Source organism: Punica granatum, chromosome 8 (assembly GCF_007655135.1).
Source record: "Punica granatum isolate Tunisia-2019 chromosome 8, ASM765513v2, whole genome shotgun sequence".
NCBI classification, from domain to species: domain Eukaryota; kingdom Viridiplantae; phylum Streptophyta; class Magnoliopsida; order Myrtales; family Lythraceae; genus Punica; species Punica granatum.
The window spans coordinates 23,595,105-23,610,880 of record NC_045134.1 but is presented as its reverse complement, the minus strand read 5'-3'; the positions used below and the strand labels follow the sequence as shown (position 1 = coordinate 23,610,880).

The 15,776-nt window shown below is 42.5% G+C and overlaps 3 protein-coding genes and 1 non-coding gene across 6 annotated transcripts; 2 read left to right on the top strand and 2 right to left on the bottom strand.

Moving 5' to 3' along the window:
* The first annotated feature begins 4,773 nt into the window (after positions 1-4,773).
* On the top strand, positions 4,774-8,178 carry LOC116187596 (pentatricopeptide repeat-containing protein At5g48730, chloroplastic). Of its 3 annotated transcripts, XR_004152096.1 has the most exons (6): positions 4,776-5,314; positions 5,789-6,195; positions 6,436-6,587; positions 6,825-7,379; positions 7,649-7,879; positions 7,960-8,178. XR_004152096.1 is itself a non-coding variant. In XM_031516402.1 (5 exons), the coding sequence occupies exons 1-4, from the start codon at positions 4,859-4,861 to the stop codon at positions 7,355-7,357; spliced, it is 1,548 nt and encodes a 515-aa protein (XP_031372262.1). In that variant the 5' UTR covers positions 4,774-4,858; the 3' UTR covers positions 7,358-7,379; positions 7,597-8,178. The 3 variants fall into 3 exon arrangements, 2 of the variants coding, with proteins under 2 accessions (XP_031372262.1, XP_031372261.1); XM_031516402.1 differs by having other exon boundaries at positions 4,774-5,314; positions 7,597-8,178; XM_031516401.1 differs by having other exon boundaries at positions 7,649-8,178.
* A 243-nt stretch (positions 8,179-8,421) lies between these two features.
* LOC116188866 (trihelix transcription factor ASIL1) lies at positions 8,422-9,426 on the bottom strand. Its single transcript, XM_031518325.1, has one exon. The coding sequence runs from the start codon at positions 9,424-9,426 to the stop codon at positions 8,422-8,424; it is 1,005 nt and encodes a 334-aa protein (XP_031374185.1).
* Positions 9,427-10,378: 952 nt separating this feature from the next.
* On the bottom strand, positions 10,379-13,669 carry LOC116188249. Its single transcript, XM_031517474.1, has 3 exons — positions 12,663-13,669; positions 11,284-12,446; positions 10,379-10,805 (listed from the first exon to the last, which is right to left on the bottom strand). Exons 1-3 carry the CDS (start codon positions 13,309-13,311, stop codon positions 10,746-10,748), a joined length of 1,872 nt encoding a protein of 623 aa, XP_031373334.1. The 5' UTR covers positions 13,312-13,669; the 3' UTR covers positions 10,379-10,745.
* Positions 13,670-15,570: 1,901 nt separating this feature from the next.
* Positions 15,571-15,652, top strand: TRNAS-UGA. The gene has a single exon. It is a non-coding gene; the product is annotated as a tRNA-Ser (tRNA).
* Positions 15,653-15,776: the final 124 nt, after the last annotated feature.

The window sequence follows — 15,776 nt, the reverse complement described above, 5'->3', positions numbered from 1 at the left end:
AATCCCCTTGAGGTTGATGGTAAAGTGATTTCTTAACAGAAAGGTAAACGATAGGATTGAAGAGAACAAAATGTGTAACGTTAAGGTTAAAAGTTCAAATCAGACATTCCATGGCAGGATTTGGACCCATATGGTTATCCCCTATGCGAGTTGATAACTTGGTGAAAGTCGAGTTAAATAACCACATTTTGGGCTATATTTGTATGCTAGGACTTTGAGTTAGTCTTGTCTTAGGCTAATTTTTAGTAGTTTTAGTGTTAGTTTGGATTTAATAGGATTGAGTGCTTTTTTATCGTCTCTCATTAGTTCTTTAGAATTTTATGCCAATATTTGCTATTGATGTCAAATTTTGTATTTGAGGTATGAGTATGGAGCTATGAGGAATTTGAGAATTAAGTTCGAGTTTCGAAATGAAAGGAGAGTGCATGGAGTCATCTCAGATAAGATTGTTGTGACAAAGTTCTAAAATTGTCGTAGTAATTTTGTTCAACGAAATCAAATGAAATTGTCTTGGTAATATTGATGTTTTGCCGCGAAAACTGGGGCTACTCCGCGAATTTTCGACTTTCTCGATTTGTTGGGGAAATCTTGGGTTAGATGACATCATATCGGATATAATTGTATTAGGGTACCTTGAGGGCTAAATTTAGGGAACAATATATTTTTAAGATATATTTTGCATTATTTTAGGAAACTATTTTAAAAATCTTTTGGGAATTTCTTAGCAAGATTTTTTAGGGATATTTAAGAAGCCTTTTCACTGAACTTGAAAGGTGAGTCGACACCAAGGAAGAGCTAGGGATACGTGGAGAGCGTTGGGAGACAAAGGAGAAAATAGAGATGACTCGAGCCCGAGACGGTCATGTTTTCTTTCAATTCTTCTTTATTCTTGCGTTCTATTATATTTTCTTCGAATTCTTGGTGGTTGAACTCCATTACTATAAGCTAAATCTATTTTACCTAGGGTTTTAATAGAACCTAGGATTTACTCTTAATTCATTATCTTGCTTCTTTGCTTATTGATTGATTGATCGTGTTTATTCTTTTCCGTTCTTAATGCTCTATGATTGATTGGCCACCAATTAGATTGTTCTAGCAATTTAGATGAACTTGGGAGATGGATTCTAAGTTTAGGTTAAGGACAGAATAGCCTAAGATTAATTCAAGTTGGAAAACAAGATTAATTTGCGAGAGGATTAGGAATAATCTATCACCTTAGATAGCTACTTAAGATTCGATCTTAATGGGTCCTCACTAGTTGATTGCCTAATAATAGAGTAGTCGATTTGATACATGGGGATACGTTCTTGTAGCTCTCGAAAGACGTGTAAGAAGATTAAGGCCCTGTTAGGATTCATGAACAAAAAAATTTAACTTTAACTCAACACACTACACAATAAAAACACACGTTTTCCAAGTCAAATTTATAATCACATCTCATTTGTCCTTTTCTACAATCAAAATAAAAGTTATTTTAACTCTAAATTCAAACGCACCCTAAAAACCCTTTGTTAACAAGAGAATGGATCATTCAATAGTAAGTGAAGTAGGTGATCTAATTAGGAATAGTCTTATGGAAAGTTGTATGCTCTAGGTATCTTATCACTATTGATTTATCGTTTTTATTAATTTTATACTTAATTTAGTTTTAGCTAAAATCTCTTAAAAATCGATTATCTGAATAAAAGCCGACCGTTATAATCTTAGTACTTAGTAAAAGTCTAAATCAATTCTCGTGGGAACGAAACTCTACTCACTCTTTATTACTTGTTCGATAGGTGTATTTGCGTGAATCGATTATATTTATTGCAATAGGGATTGCTATGCAAGTCGCCTCTCGATCCCTTTTTATCCATAAGAAAGGTGGAGGAAAAAGAGAAAAAAAAAATGAACGTAAACGAAAAGTAACAGAGGCTGGGGACCAAGATGGCTTTCTCCCTCATATTTTTCCATTTTTGGCGCCAACAAATTCTAGGCAATGAACGGAATAGGTAACTTAATTTACCACTTTTTACGGAAAATTCAATAATTTAATAAAATAAAAATAACCGAGAGAGAAAGGAGAAAAAAAGGAATCTCCGCGGCTTCTGGAGACTTCCATAGCTCCACTGGTTGGTTGGCTTTGGCTCTCTCTCCCCTCTTCTCCTTCGCCTTCATTAACGGCCGTCGAACGCTTGCCGTATCCCACCATCACACGAAACTCCATTCTTCCTTCTCTCGCCTCTCTCTCTCTCTCTCTCTACAATCAGGTGAGTTCCCCTCTCTTTCTCTCTCTGCTGCTTTCGAGTTTCATCATCCATTGACGGGGTCTCTCCAGGGTCCTGATTGTGTGTGGGATTTGATACCATTCAGTTTCGGGGGCGCTTCAGTCCAGGTCTCCATTGACCTGTCCGACCACTCCTCGGCGATCGGTCCAGAATGACTCATATCCTTGGATATGTTTCCTTCTTCTCGTTACACAACCAAAGGATTGCTTTCTTGCCTAATCTTTTGCTTTCTGTTTTGTTGCAAAAAAAATCAACGATCTTTCAATTCGATGAAGCTTCTCTGTTGGAGTTTTTCTTCGTAATTTTTGCGTAAAGCAACCGGAGAGATGGACGGGGATGTGGGGATTGTTGTTGAATTTGATGAGTTTTTGTTGTTGTTTTGCCTTAACTGAAGCGAACGCGGGAACCAAAGAGAGCGGGACCGGGAAAGGGCTCAGGCTCGGACCGGCCACAAGGCCAAGAACCCGAAAGGTGACGGCTTGACTCCCGAGCAACGCAGGGAAAGGTAAATCGAATCCATAGCTTCGAGTTGATTCTTTGCTTTCTAGGAAGAACAAAGTTCAATTATTTCTTGTTTTAGGATTGGGTTATGCCACTTATGATCCTCTGTCATATGCTATAGACTCTAATTAGTGAGTAGTGCATCACTGATATCTTGTTTCGGTAATTCCCGACGTGATTGCCCTTTCTGGATTCTGTTTCGTGATTTGATTCCGCATGAGGTGAATTGAGGTGATTTAATTTTAGACCGATCTGGTTAATAGCATAGTGTGAATCGATAATTTTCCAGCTTGTCTACGAGTTGGAAAGGTCCCAGACAAGTAGGCTAAGAATAGATCGCTCTACAACTGGTAGATCACTTGTATCAGGAGAGACTGGCTAGTTTAGGTAATCCACATACTGATAAATACATCGGTAGAGCTCTTTTATGAAACCCCACAAGCTGTAAAGCCATTGTCAAGCTTTAAGCCTGTGGTAGCATTTTATCCATCTGTGTAGATAGATTCTTGATGTCGACTGCAATATGAGCTGGAGCCACACTAGACTGTGATTAGATTACAGCTCCAATATTACTGAATATTCAGTTAGACGCAGCAACGAACATGGGGCTATAAGCCCGGTTCATTACAGTGTTGAATTCTAGTAGCGATGGATCTGATGGTTGGGTACTAAAGATTATCCTTTGATGGCTTTCTTGATTTACCCCAAGTCACCTGGATAATAATCTTCGATCTGGAGCGCTGACTCAGAGATTAGATGGCACGCTTGATCCGAGTCAAAGTTTTGGAATTATGTTTATTACTTGGCTGAGGTAAACTTGATGGATCTGCACTTCTTCAATTCCTGAAATTGGATCTTGGTGATTCGTCTCAATGGACAGGGACGCGAAGGCTCTGCAAGAGAAGGCGGCCAGAAAAGCAGCACAGGCTGCAGCGGGAGGGAACAATGCCGGTGGTGGAGGTAAAAAGAAATGACATCAGGGGTCAGCATTGCATCCGCTAGAACGGTTGGGAATACTCATCAGGTGTTGGTTTCTGGTTACGTGGTCATCATCTTCATGTCGTCGAGAGTTTGGAGTCTTTGGACTGATGTATATTTCAATTGATCGATCTGAGGGCATTAATGTTGGCTTTCGTGGACCGTTTTGTGATCATCTGATTTGGAGTAAAGTTAGTTCCTTCTTTGTGTGGTGTTTCTCTGATCTGTCAATGCCGTTCCTTTCCTTTCTACATCTTGTTTTGAAGCATTATGCTGTGACCCGTAACTGAGATCGACACTTAAAAAACTTACTTTCGGAGACATTGTCTGGTCCAGCAACCTTAATCAATTTAACTGTTGTTTCGGTACAAGGATCAATGACAATCATCTAACCGTTGCTTTGGTACTAGGAAGAATGACAGCAGTGCCGACCAGTTGAGTTGATGACCTTCCTAATGCAATTCTTATGGCCTTAGTATCGCAGAATTACGATGATGCTGACCGGTAGAGTTGATGAGCTTCCTAATGTAATTAGCATGGCTTGTTTGGATGAAGAGATTCGGAGAATGAAACTGGTATGTGCAAATTATTTAGTCGGAGGGCCTTTGATTACTCGAAGGCTTTCAAATCCATCAGTTACGAATTGAATCGTTATACCGCAATGGCGAACCATAATAACTCGGCAACTCCTGGTCGAAATGAACGTGCCTGTAAGATTGCTAGAGAAGTACTAGTTAAAAAATGTGATTAAAGTTGAGTTAAGTTCAATTCTATTATAATGATATATATGTATTTAATTAGATTGTAATGATTATGTTGTTAAATTATGAAAAAAAAGTGTGAAAAAATAATGAATAATTGAGAAAATTTAGTATTAAAAATTGAATTGAATGGTTAAAAAATTGAAGAAAAATGAAAAAGTAATGATTGTGTCGTTGAATTAAAAATAAGTGAAGTTAAGTGGAATATAGCGTGGTAGGGTTAAGAAATAACTCTAAATCCGAACATGAGTCGGTGGGACAGTACGACCACGTTTCGGTCTGTTAAGTCATATCCTATTCCTTTGTCTTCTCTCCACCGCGAGCGACCACTGCCATCGCCATTGGCAATCCATGGCGTCCCTCTCTAGTCCCGGCTGCTCCGCCTCCTACCCTCTTGCGTACAGTCACCCACGTCCCGGGAGATACGTACGGACGAAACCCATCTACCCATTTAAATATGAGCTCACGACCAATAGCGGCGCCGACGTCTCTCTCGCGGCGTCTTCATCTACAGCAGGCAGAGACGGAGGGCGGAAGCTGAGGAGAACTGAATTGGCAGAGGAGACAAGAGGCGGAATCGTAGACTTGGAGAAGCTCAAGGAGAGGGAGGAGAAGGAGAGGAAGGAGGAGATTAACAGGAAGATAGCGTCCCAGAAGGCATTGTCGATAATCCTAAGAAGAGAGGCCACGAAGGCTGTCATTGAGAAGAAGAAGGGACCCAACAACTCGAAGAAGCTGCTACCGAGGACGGTCCTTGAAGCCCTCCATGACAGGATCACTGCTCTCCGCTGGGAGTCTGCTCTCACGGTCAGTCCCTCAAAAAGCATCAGCCTTTGGCTTCAATGATAATCTCATCCAATTCAATTCTAATCTGCGGTGTTTTCCATTGGGATTGTTTAGAATTTGGGTTCATTTGGGCGATGGGAAATGCGCCAAAGGGCTTGCGATTTCCGCTGCAATTTCGAAGTGCTCTTATGCTCATTGCCTTTCTTCCCTTTTGAGAGAGATTTTTACTTGAATTAAGCTCTGCCGTGATTAATTGGAATTCCATTCAATTTAGGAACTTTAATGTGTAAAGTAGTTTTATGTTTCTTCATTTGAAATCTGCTTCGTTGCAATTGATCAAGATCTTGAAGTACAACAATGATAATGGTTCAATTCTTGGTTTTATCAGCTGGGTTTTTGCCGATGAAGATGTTTATATTTCTGTACCTTTTCATGGAACAAATGCATTCATAATGGTTTCATTGTTATCTTGGGGATTGTGATATCAATGAGTAGGTGTTTGAGCTTTTACGGGAGCAGCTCTGGTACAGGCCCAATCCGGCAACATACGTGGAGCTAGTAGTCATGCTTGGGAAATGTAAGCAACCTGAGAAGGCCCACGAGCTCTTCCAGGCCATGATCGAGGAAGGCTGTGAACCGAACAGTGAGTCCTATACTGCCCTGCTCTCGGCTTACAGTCGCAGCGGTCTCTTTGACAGGGCCTTCTCCCTTCTCGAGCAGATGAAGAGCACCAGAGGTTGTGAACCCGATGTTCACACTTACTCGATCCTCATAAAATCGTGTGTGCAGGTCTTCGATTTCAACAGGGTGCAGGGCTTGCTCTTCGATATGGAAGCTCAGGGAGTCAAACCCAACACAGTCACTTATAATATCCTCATTGATGCCTATGGGAAAGCGAAAATGTGAGCAATTCCTTTTCAACCTCAAAGGCTCTATCGAGTCACTTAAAAGTTTATAGCGCAAGTATGTCTAGAACTTGTTATTGTCTGTGAATTCCTCTACTTCTGCTGTCTGGGGCAGAGTCTCTTGTCCACTTTATGTTCTCCAATGAGAATATCATTTCACTTTCAATGATTAGGAAAAATACAGATAGATCACAAAGAATATAGCAGGAGGACTTATTCTATCATTTGTCCTTAAAGGTTTGCTGAGATGGAATCTACGATAGCTGAAATGCTACGGGAACCCAATTGTGAGCCTGATGTCTGGACCATGAACTCCACACTGAGGGCCTTCGGAAGCAGCGGGCAAATATCAACAATGGAGACGTGTTACGAGAAGTTTCAGGGCGCAGGTAATACAAACAGAAATAATAGCTAGGATAATTATTGAGGGAAAATAATTTTATGGATGGCAAGAAGAATTTGGATAAAGGAAAAATGTTTTATTAAATTTGTCCAGTCTGTTTAACAACACATTATTAGCTCCTCTATAAGCACTATAGAGTCGTGGCATTGGGTAGATAAACCCAATTCTCGTGCACTCTGAATCATATGTATGTACTGATCATTGCTTGGTTCTTCGTCGACAGGGATACAACCGAACATCAGGACCTTCAACATCCTCCTAGACTCCTATGCGAAGGCCGGTAACTATGATAAGATGAGCTCTGTGATGCAATACATGCAGAAGTACCACTACTCCTGGACGATTGTCACATACAACATCTTGATAGATGCATTTGGTAGGGCAGGGGATTTTAAGCAGATGGAGCATCTGTTTAGGCTTATGCAGTCGGAGAGGATAAAGCCTAACTGTGTAACCTTCTGTTCTCTTGTGAGAGCCTATGGGCAAGCTATGAAGCCTGAGAAAGTGAAGAGCGTTTTAAGGCTGATTGAGAACTCGGATGTAATGCTGGACACTGTCTTCTTCAACTGCCTGGTGGATGCTTTTGGGAGGATGGGGTGCTTCGCAGAGATGAAGGATGTGCTCAGCATGATGAAGGAGAGAGGATGTAAGCCTGATAAGATTACATACCGGACAATGGTGAAGGCCTATTCCGTTAGTGGGCTGAGTAGCCATTTGAAGGAGCTCCAGGACGAATTACGAGAAGGAAACATATGACCTGGAGACGAGAAATTAACAGGTACAGCAAAACTGTAATTATCTCGTCAGCGTTTGTTTTTGAAATTTCACGTCATAGGTTGATTTGAATACCCAATCATTGCCCCTCTCTTCATGGTTAGTGTTCTTTATTGTTGCATAAGGTAGGGAAGTAATTTTTCTACTTTTCACCTTCAAACTTAATGTTTCTACTTTCTAAGAATCCTCTTTGTCCTACGGAACATGTTTTCCATTTTCAGTTAGTCCACCTTATAAGTGGAGGCATGACACCGGATCGGTAACACTATGCAGGATTTGATCAGGACCGATGAAGTTCGGAAGAGGACCTATAGCTATGCAAAGTCGAGATGTTCCTACTCCTGATGGTTCAGAATGCTGAAAGAGATTTGAGACTCATGGGAGTTAGCAAATTACAGTGTTTAACGATCGAAGGTTCTGAGACAAAGTACAAATCTGCTGCTAACATGAGAAATCTCTGTCTACGGAATCTCAGCTTGCAATGATGGAAGAGGAAAGACTACGGTCGGGTCTCGTAAAGAAGTGTCACAATTCTTCCTAGCTTAATTTTTGCACAACTAAACTGAAAATGGCTTGTGGTTCAGGATTGCATTGGGCAGCTGGTGAATCGGGTCAGTTCAGGTGTATTCGCACAACGTAACACAGGATGGGCGGCATCGAAGCTGGAGCTGCTGATATGGGAACTGTATGTATTGAATTACAGTTACATAATGATCTGTCACCGTTTTTGTAGCTTGAATCTCTCAGTTTTATTAGGCGCCAGATGAATCACATGAAGCATTAGACTTTAACAAGTTGAGAAATACACACGAGCAGCTGAAATTGAATTTTTACGAATCACATGAACCTCGTACTGTAAACGAGTCTTCGTCGTCTTCAGATGAACATCGAACTTACCACCTGAGAGTCTAAGACCTTGTTAGCAATGGCTATACCATATCTACAGGATAACTACATCTACAACATCAGACTAAACATCAACAATGGCTGGTCGAGCTGATTGATCTGTAACCTATACCTACTGTGGACCATTTACCCTTTCCCTTTCACGATTCCTGATCAATCTTGGCTGCGCCCTTCTGGGGCCTGTCCAATGCCTTGGCAATGGCCTCCACAATCTTCCTCTGCGAATCGAGGATCATCTCCATCCTCTTGCTCTCCATCTCAAGCCTACTTCGCTCAGCATCCCTTATCATCTCCATCTTCGCATTCTCCATCCCGACATAGGTCTCCGCAAACGCCCGTATCTCCCCAGCCATCTCCGCGACAGCAACCCTCCTCATCCGCTCCTTCTCTGCTTGCGCCTCCTTCTGCTCGCCCTGCTCTTCAACGTCCTCCCTCATCTTCTTTGGTACCGGCGCCAGGTGCCTCGGCATAAAACCCGGGACGGAACTGCTGGAGAAACTCTGGTCACTCGGGAACCGGTTAACCACAGTGGGCCGGCGGAGAATGTAGTTGATGCTCTGGGACCGACCGTAATTACCGTCTTCCTCATCGTCATTGTTGTTATCATCGTAACGACCATAATCATCCTCCTCTTCCTCCTCGTCCTCGTCGTACTCATTGTGATGACCTCGGAAACCATGACTATTGCTGTGGAAGTTTTGACTTTTGGCCCGATGGGTTAACTGTGAGCTGGGGCGAGCAGGCGCCTTGGGGCCGCGCTCGAGGCGGTCCATGAGGTCGTAAAAGGGCCACCCAGTGGGGCCGCCACCACCGCGCTGCCGCTCGGCGCGGAACCGCTTGCGGAGCTTCTCCATTTTGTGGCGGCACTGGGTGGGGGTCTTGGGCGGGAGTTTCCCGGTGCCGCCAAAGCGGGCGGCCACGGCGGTGGCTATCTCTTCCCACTGGGGGGCCTTGAGGGCGGCCCGCTTGTGGGCGTACCACTTGTCCTGGTAGATTTGAATCAGGTATACGGTCTCCTGGTGGCTCCAGGCCGTGGGGGGAGGCCTGGCCAGGGGGCTCGCGGCGGCGGCGGCCGTGTTGGCAGCAGCGGCGGAGTCGGGGGCGGGGGATTTGGTCGGGGAGGGGGAGGAGGGAGGGGTGGCCATGGATGGAAGAGGTTGTGGAGGGTTTCAGGAGGGTCGGATCGGCCGTGATTTGGGGATTTAGGGTTAGGGTTTAGACGGAGAGGTTGAGGGCTGGTGGTGGATTTTATATAAAATGAAGCGGCGGTGAGCGGTGGTGGGTGGGGTGGATTTGGATCTCTATATCGCCCCCAACTCGGCCTCCGTGGACGCAGACTCGACCCGGAACCAGATCCGGATCCGATCCGACCGTTCTAACTTATGTTTTTCCGTTACAAGAAAGACTCATGAGCCTCATTAACTCATTAATGAGACGGTCATACAGGAAGTTCCACCGATAAGAATTAAACTGAACCTTTTTGTTTGGATCGGGACGAGTATTACTGCATTAAAACCTTCTTTCTCGCGCCCCTCTTAACTTCTGTTATTGCCTCTTTTCTTCATGAATTGTTGAGTATACATGGTTTGGTTCTATTCAGATCAATCTCAATTTGTTCTCGTAACTTAGGATGTCACTCGCAGTTCAATCTGTGTGGGTGTGGAGTCGCTCGAACAGCCGTGGTTCACCCCGAAACACGAGTACAAGGGCAACTTCTTGGATAAGATAGTCTTTTGCGGCTTTACAAGGATTAAAGTTATGGGCTTGTGCCATCGAAACCAAAGAAAACTCTAGACCTCAGGCGAAGGACATGAAAACATGGATCGATAAACCCTTCTAGTTTCAGCATGCCCGGATTGTTGTTATCGAATACGTGCATGAATTCCTCTGCTCACAAGAACTGATGGTGACCAAATCTTTCTAATCCTATAAAAAAAAAGACCAAATCCTTCTGAGAAACCAACAGCATACCGGAATACTTTTGCCGATCCATTGTTGAAAACACATACACCGTTTTCCAAATAAGATCGATGCATCTATAAGTCAAATTCACAGTTATACAAAATTTCCACTCATCACCATTTTCATCGCAAATGGTACGCAGAAACACATGCCTAAGCTATGGAAAAATCTTAATTTCCGAACTTCAAATTTTACACACGATTTACACTGTACAACAGATGCTTGAGCCAACATGAACACGAGATTTTCTATCCCAGACCCATTCTACTCGGCCGATGCCAGAACATCTAACCATTGATTGCTGCAAGTACTGGCCCGGTTGTTCCTAGGCCAATGATGTGATTGCTGGAATGGGTCAAAGTAGATGGGAACTGGGCAAACTATTCTTCAACCAAAACACAAAAGCTATGTGCAGAGAACGTGCAAGAAATCACGCATAAACGACACCCCAAAAGATTATAAAAATACAGAGGTGGAAACCGAAGAAGCCCGCAATGTTTCCTCAAGCACTCTCTTGGGCATTCCCAGACCCGCTTTGACTGCGGCTTCTCTTCAAGTTTGCCTGAAGTAATAAAATGACAAGGGCACAGAATCATTAGCGATAACTTGGAGAGTATTCTCTACTAAACAATTTTCGACCAGCAAAAGACATTGTAATATCAGGCCGAGAGTTCAGGGTTCTAGGTTGGCACACATCTGGGCAGTGTCTTTCTGAGACATGATTAATCACACACCGTCGACTACAAAAGAAGTGTCTTAAAACCCAGTCTGGAATGAATCTGCCATAAGACTCATCTTCCGGAACCCACTTTGTGACTCCATCTCTCACAAGTTCTATTTTTGCACATGATGCATGAGCAAACATCATACCAATGAATACACGAACCAAAACTTGTCCTTGAATGTCAGGTGCAAAATCAACTTGACCTTCTCAACAATATGACCCAAACATTTCCGTCAAACATGATTTTGATTATAAGTTTATCAACATATGCACAAGCAATACTTTCTCATTAGTAAGTTGTAAGTTTAAAGCTCACCTTAGAAATTGAAGGCGGCAATGAACTGTGCCTTAGAGGCTTCCCCAGCTTCTGAATCTCCTGAAGCTGATCCCTGATTTCCTCTAGTAACTTAAGCTCGATCCTCCCCTTATCTCTGTTCTCGGCAGATAGCTTAAGCTTTTCCTTCTCCTCTTGTACTTTCCGCAGCATTTCTCTCAGCCACTCCACTTCACTGTCAAGCCGAAGCCTTTCAGAACTCACAGTGGACAACAAACTCCTCCCTGAGTCATGGATTGAGCCAAGTCCCTCAAGACCATTGATCGTATCCAAACTACTTCTTTGGCCAATCAGCTCAACATCTAAAGAAATGTCCGTTACTGGGCCATCTTTGTCCGTTCTCCTTACAGGTTGTTCAGTCTCATCATCAACTACATGAACATCATAAACTACTTGAGGTACTTCGTTATCTCTTTCTTGTCCATACTTATTCGATCCCTCGCAATCACAGGATAAACATTTCTGTGTCTCACCATTTTTCTCAAGAACCTCAAGCTCAGTTGATGTATCAGATTCTAAGCTCTTGCTTTGAAACACGTCTTCTTGCGATCTGTAGCTCGAAGAATTATCAATTCTCACCACTGCTTTCTCGCCATTCATTCCGCCATTTTCAACCTGTGGCACTGCCAATCGAATATCTTCATCTCGTGGACATCCTTCCGAGTTGTTATCACTGGAAGACATCATCTGCTTCAAGGTTTCAACTTCATTCTCCAGAACAAAGTTCTCCATCTCCCTCCTCACTAGAATCTCCTTGAGAATATTCATCTCTTCTTCATCGTATGCTAGTTTCTCGTCGACCATCCTCTGATTCTGCCTAACTTCCATCTCTATCGAAGCCTTCTCGTTTTGTAGGCGCGAGATCATGGCCATGGCTTCCTCAGCAGCTGTTCCTGCGGCAGATCTTTCTTGATCAAGTTCCAAGACCAGTGCATTGTAAGCTGCCTTTACTTCTTCAAGAGCTTTTTCCAACATTCTCACTTTATTTGATTCATCGGTGACAGTTTCTGCCGTTTCTTCAATAAAACTTTCAGCACAAGATGTGTTCGTATATGCACTTTTTCCCCCATTGATAGATTCACTCAGCTCAAAGCTATGCCAACTTTTCTCACCCATATCGGTGCCGAATGGGACCTTTTCATCTCCTACAATTGTGATAAAAAAAAAGTACTCAATTTTAAAAAATTCCCAATAATCTTGACATTCTGAAAACACCAGAGCTCTTTCAAATCCTATTTTAGTTCTGTTCTAGTCACAATAGCAACAACGTATTGTGTGAATTCATAAACTTCCAAAGATACAGTAGGTAAAGAGTTAAGTCAATTCAATTTAACCAGCATAATAAGGCACACATAACTCACCCTGAAAAGTCCCTTCTATTCCAATCAAAGGACTCAAACTTTCACCAATTTCACTTCTCATCCCCTCATTGAAGCCACAGACAGAGGACCTCTCAGTGACACTTGATGAGCCCAAATTTCTCAATGAGGATGAATACTTTCCATTCCCAAGAGTCACTCTTCTTCTTCTCCTTGCATACCTTTGCTGCTTCTGACTAAGAACTCCTTTTCCTTTAACATCCCCAGTTCCTCTATCTCTCAAACTCCGCAAAACCAACCCCGAATCCAATCCCAAGCTCGCCTCACTGCTCGAATCAAGAAACCAATTTTCAGATCCCTTGGTCTTGTCCACCGGTAAATTGAAACCGCATCCTTGCTCCTCGTACCAAATTGAGCTAAAGGGCAACCTGCTCCTGACTAAAACCTGAACGGCGAGGATGTTTCTCATGGGGATTTCAACAAGCAGCTTGTGCCAGCAGAGCCGGCTGTCCACAAACCCCGGCACTCCCCTGCAAGGACACGGGACATAGAGCCCGAAGAGGTTCAAAAACTTGGACCAGAAGAACCACAGGGCCGATGCACAGAGCAGGAAGTAAGCCAGGCCAAGATCAAGAAAGGCCAGTATCAGACCCATCAAAGTCCAATAACGGGGTGATGCTTGAGGACCCATCACCGATCACACATGACGATGGCAATCAAAGAAAGTTGCACAGGAACTGAAACCAAACTCGTTCGCCCATCAAGGAACCGCTTTTCCTACGAAACCTGAGGAAGCTTCGATCTTTATCGACTTCTTCTTCGAATCTCACTCATCACATGCTTTCTTTCTTACTGTGGAAGAAAAAGGAAGGAGGGCGGGTGCTTTGGGAGCGAAGAAAGCCCGTAGGCCGTTCCCGTGGGCTGGTCAGGTGGGAGCATTGCCAGCTCTGAGCGCATGGCGGACGGTCGATGACGTGGGAAGAGAGAGGGTGATCTCACGTGCACCCGCCGTACAGGATAGTTTCTCGCCGGTCGGCGTTGACATGCGGGTCCGACAGATCTTTAATACTCGTCTCAAGGAAAGTGGCACAACGAGGATGGGCCCTACGGAATTGAGAGACTAATTATTGTTTGCAGAAAATTGCACATGAGAATTATTTATCGTCCAAAGTGCTTGAACTGAAGCAACCCACGGATCTAATTATTCACTCCTTTTCTAAATCATGAGATCGATACTACCAATTTAGATTGATTCAAGTGTCCCGTACTAACTTATTTTCTTTTAGTAAAATTTTCGATCCCATATGTTCAGAGCCTACTGAACTCAACCCACAAGACCCATATTAGTTCTCTGTCTCACTCGTATTTTCCTGTTATGAAATTTCCTTTGTCAAATCGGACCCCCTCTTGAGTGTAAATTCATCAAATCAGACTCTCAAGTATGTGTCATCTCCTCTCTAGTCTTCTGCACGAGGCCGACCTTTACGCGTGAGTTATAAGATTTCAAATTAGCGTCCTTATGATTATTATCAAGTATGTGTTATCAGATTTCTCGGACTCGGACATACTATCTATCCTTGCTGCCCAAATGCAATTCAGGTTGGGAAGTTGGAACCAACATCAACAAGATCAAAGAGAACAATTTTAAGGCAAGACCCTTAAGAAAATTGAATCGGACAAATAAAAAAATCATAATAGTTTGCTAATTAAATTGCCTTAGCTACAGTTCTCTGAGAGTATTGATTCAACGGTCCTAAGGTGTTCATGAACGGTCCAGTTCATGGACCAAACCTTAGAATTTCCGAAATAGTGTAGCAGGCAGGATCGTCGGGTGGATATCTCATTAATGTCGTCGTGATTCGGTGATTCCTTGTTCTTTTGTTTTCTTAAATTTCCAGTACGATGGTCGAACTCAAATGTTGGTTGAGGTGGATGAAGGAAATTATGAATCGGATGAAATGCACGCCAAAATGGACAGAAATGTAGGCTTTTTATTTTGACACGACATACCAACCAAAAGAAATTAAATTATTTTCAGTAATTCCTCTTTTTTTTTTTCCATTCCCAGAGAAGAAACAACTCCTCTTATTTGATCTTCTTTCTTTAGTAATAAGGTAAAAAAAGACCTGGGAAAGAAAACTATTTCCATAGTATTAAATTGCGGCTCTAATGTGATTGGTCCAAGCGATTCGATACATGTTCTTCTTAATACGGTCTCTTATTCGAGTATTGTGAATGGAAAAAATTCACGTTAGGAGAGTCTTATACTTTAATAGACCGACCATGTTCGAACTGAATTAGTCGGGTTCATTATACTTTCGGATACAAAGGTCCACATCAACAAAAAAGTTGTGGCATGTGATACGAGTATGTGCACCGAAATATATACGAAGTACTATATTCGTTTTCGAAGAAACTCGAAATATAAGATCACAAAATGAAATACCTCAGATAAATTCGTTAGACCGGTTGCATCAGGGTCTCCATTCGAGATGGGTAAATAAAGGAGAGATTTGATGAAATCCTGCTTTTATTTGCATATCGAGGGATCAATTAATGTCATTGATAAATCTTATCGGATTGAAGATAAGGATAATTAATTAAGATTCCACTAAAAGAAATGTGAGGAATATGCAATTTTAGCCGATCATTGCATTAACATTAAGTCAATAATAAATGCGTAATTTTTTTGGTTTAGAGTTAACTTTCTCTCATTAGCAGGTGGACCTTAATGCCGAGATATATTCCGTTCACAAGATATTCGATTTATTATGGTCCTCCCTAGTTATTTTCGTTAATTACGAAAGGTTGGAGTGGGAAATGCATTAATAATCGGATGGAAATTGATGGCAATTGGTAGGTGAATTGGCGTCTTTCAGACCTAAGCTAAAAAGTATCATTCTACTTAAGAAGTTTAATTTCTCTGATTAAGAGTCGAAGACCATCAAGTGTCGATATGTCCGAGTGGTTAAGGAGACAGACTTGAAATCTGTTGGGCTTCGCCCGCGCAGGTTCGAACCCTGCTGTCGACGCTCCCCCCTTTTTTTTTTTTTTCATTGATAATTTCGATTGGGGCTAAAATAAATCAAAATTTAATTTCATATTGCAAGATGATTAATTTCAGCCAAGAGGGAAACAAAATTTATGGTAATTTCT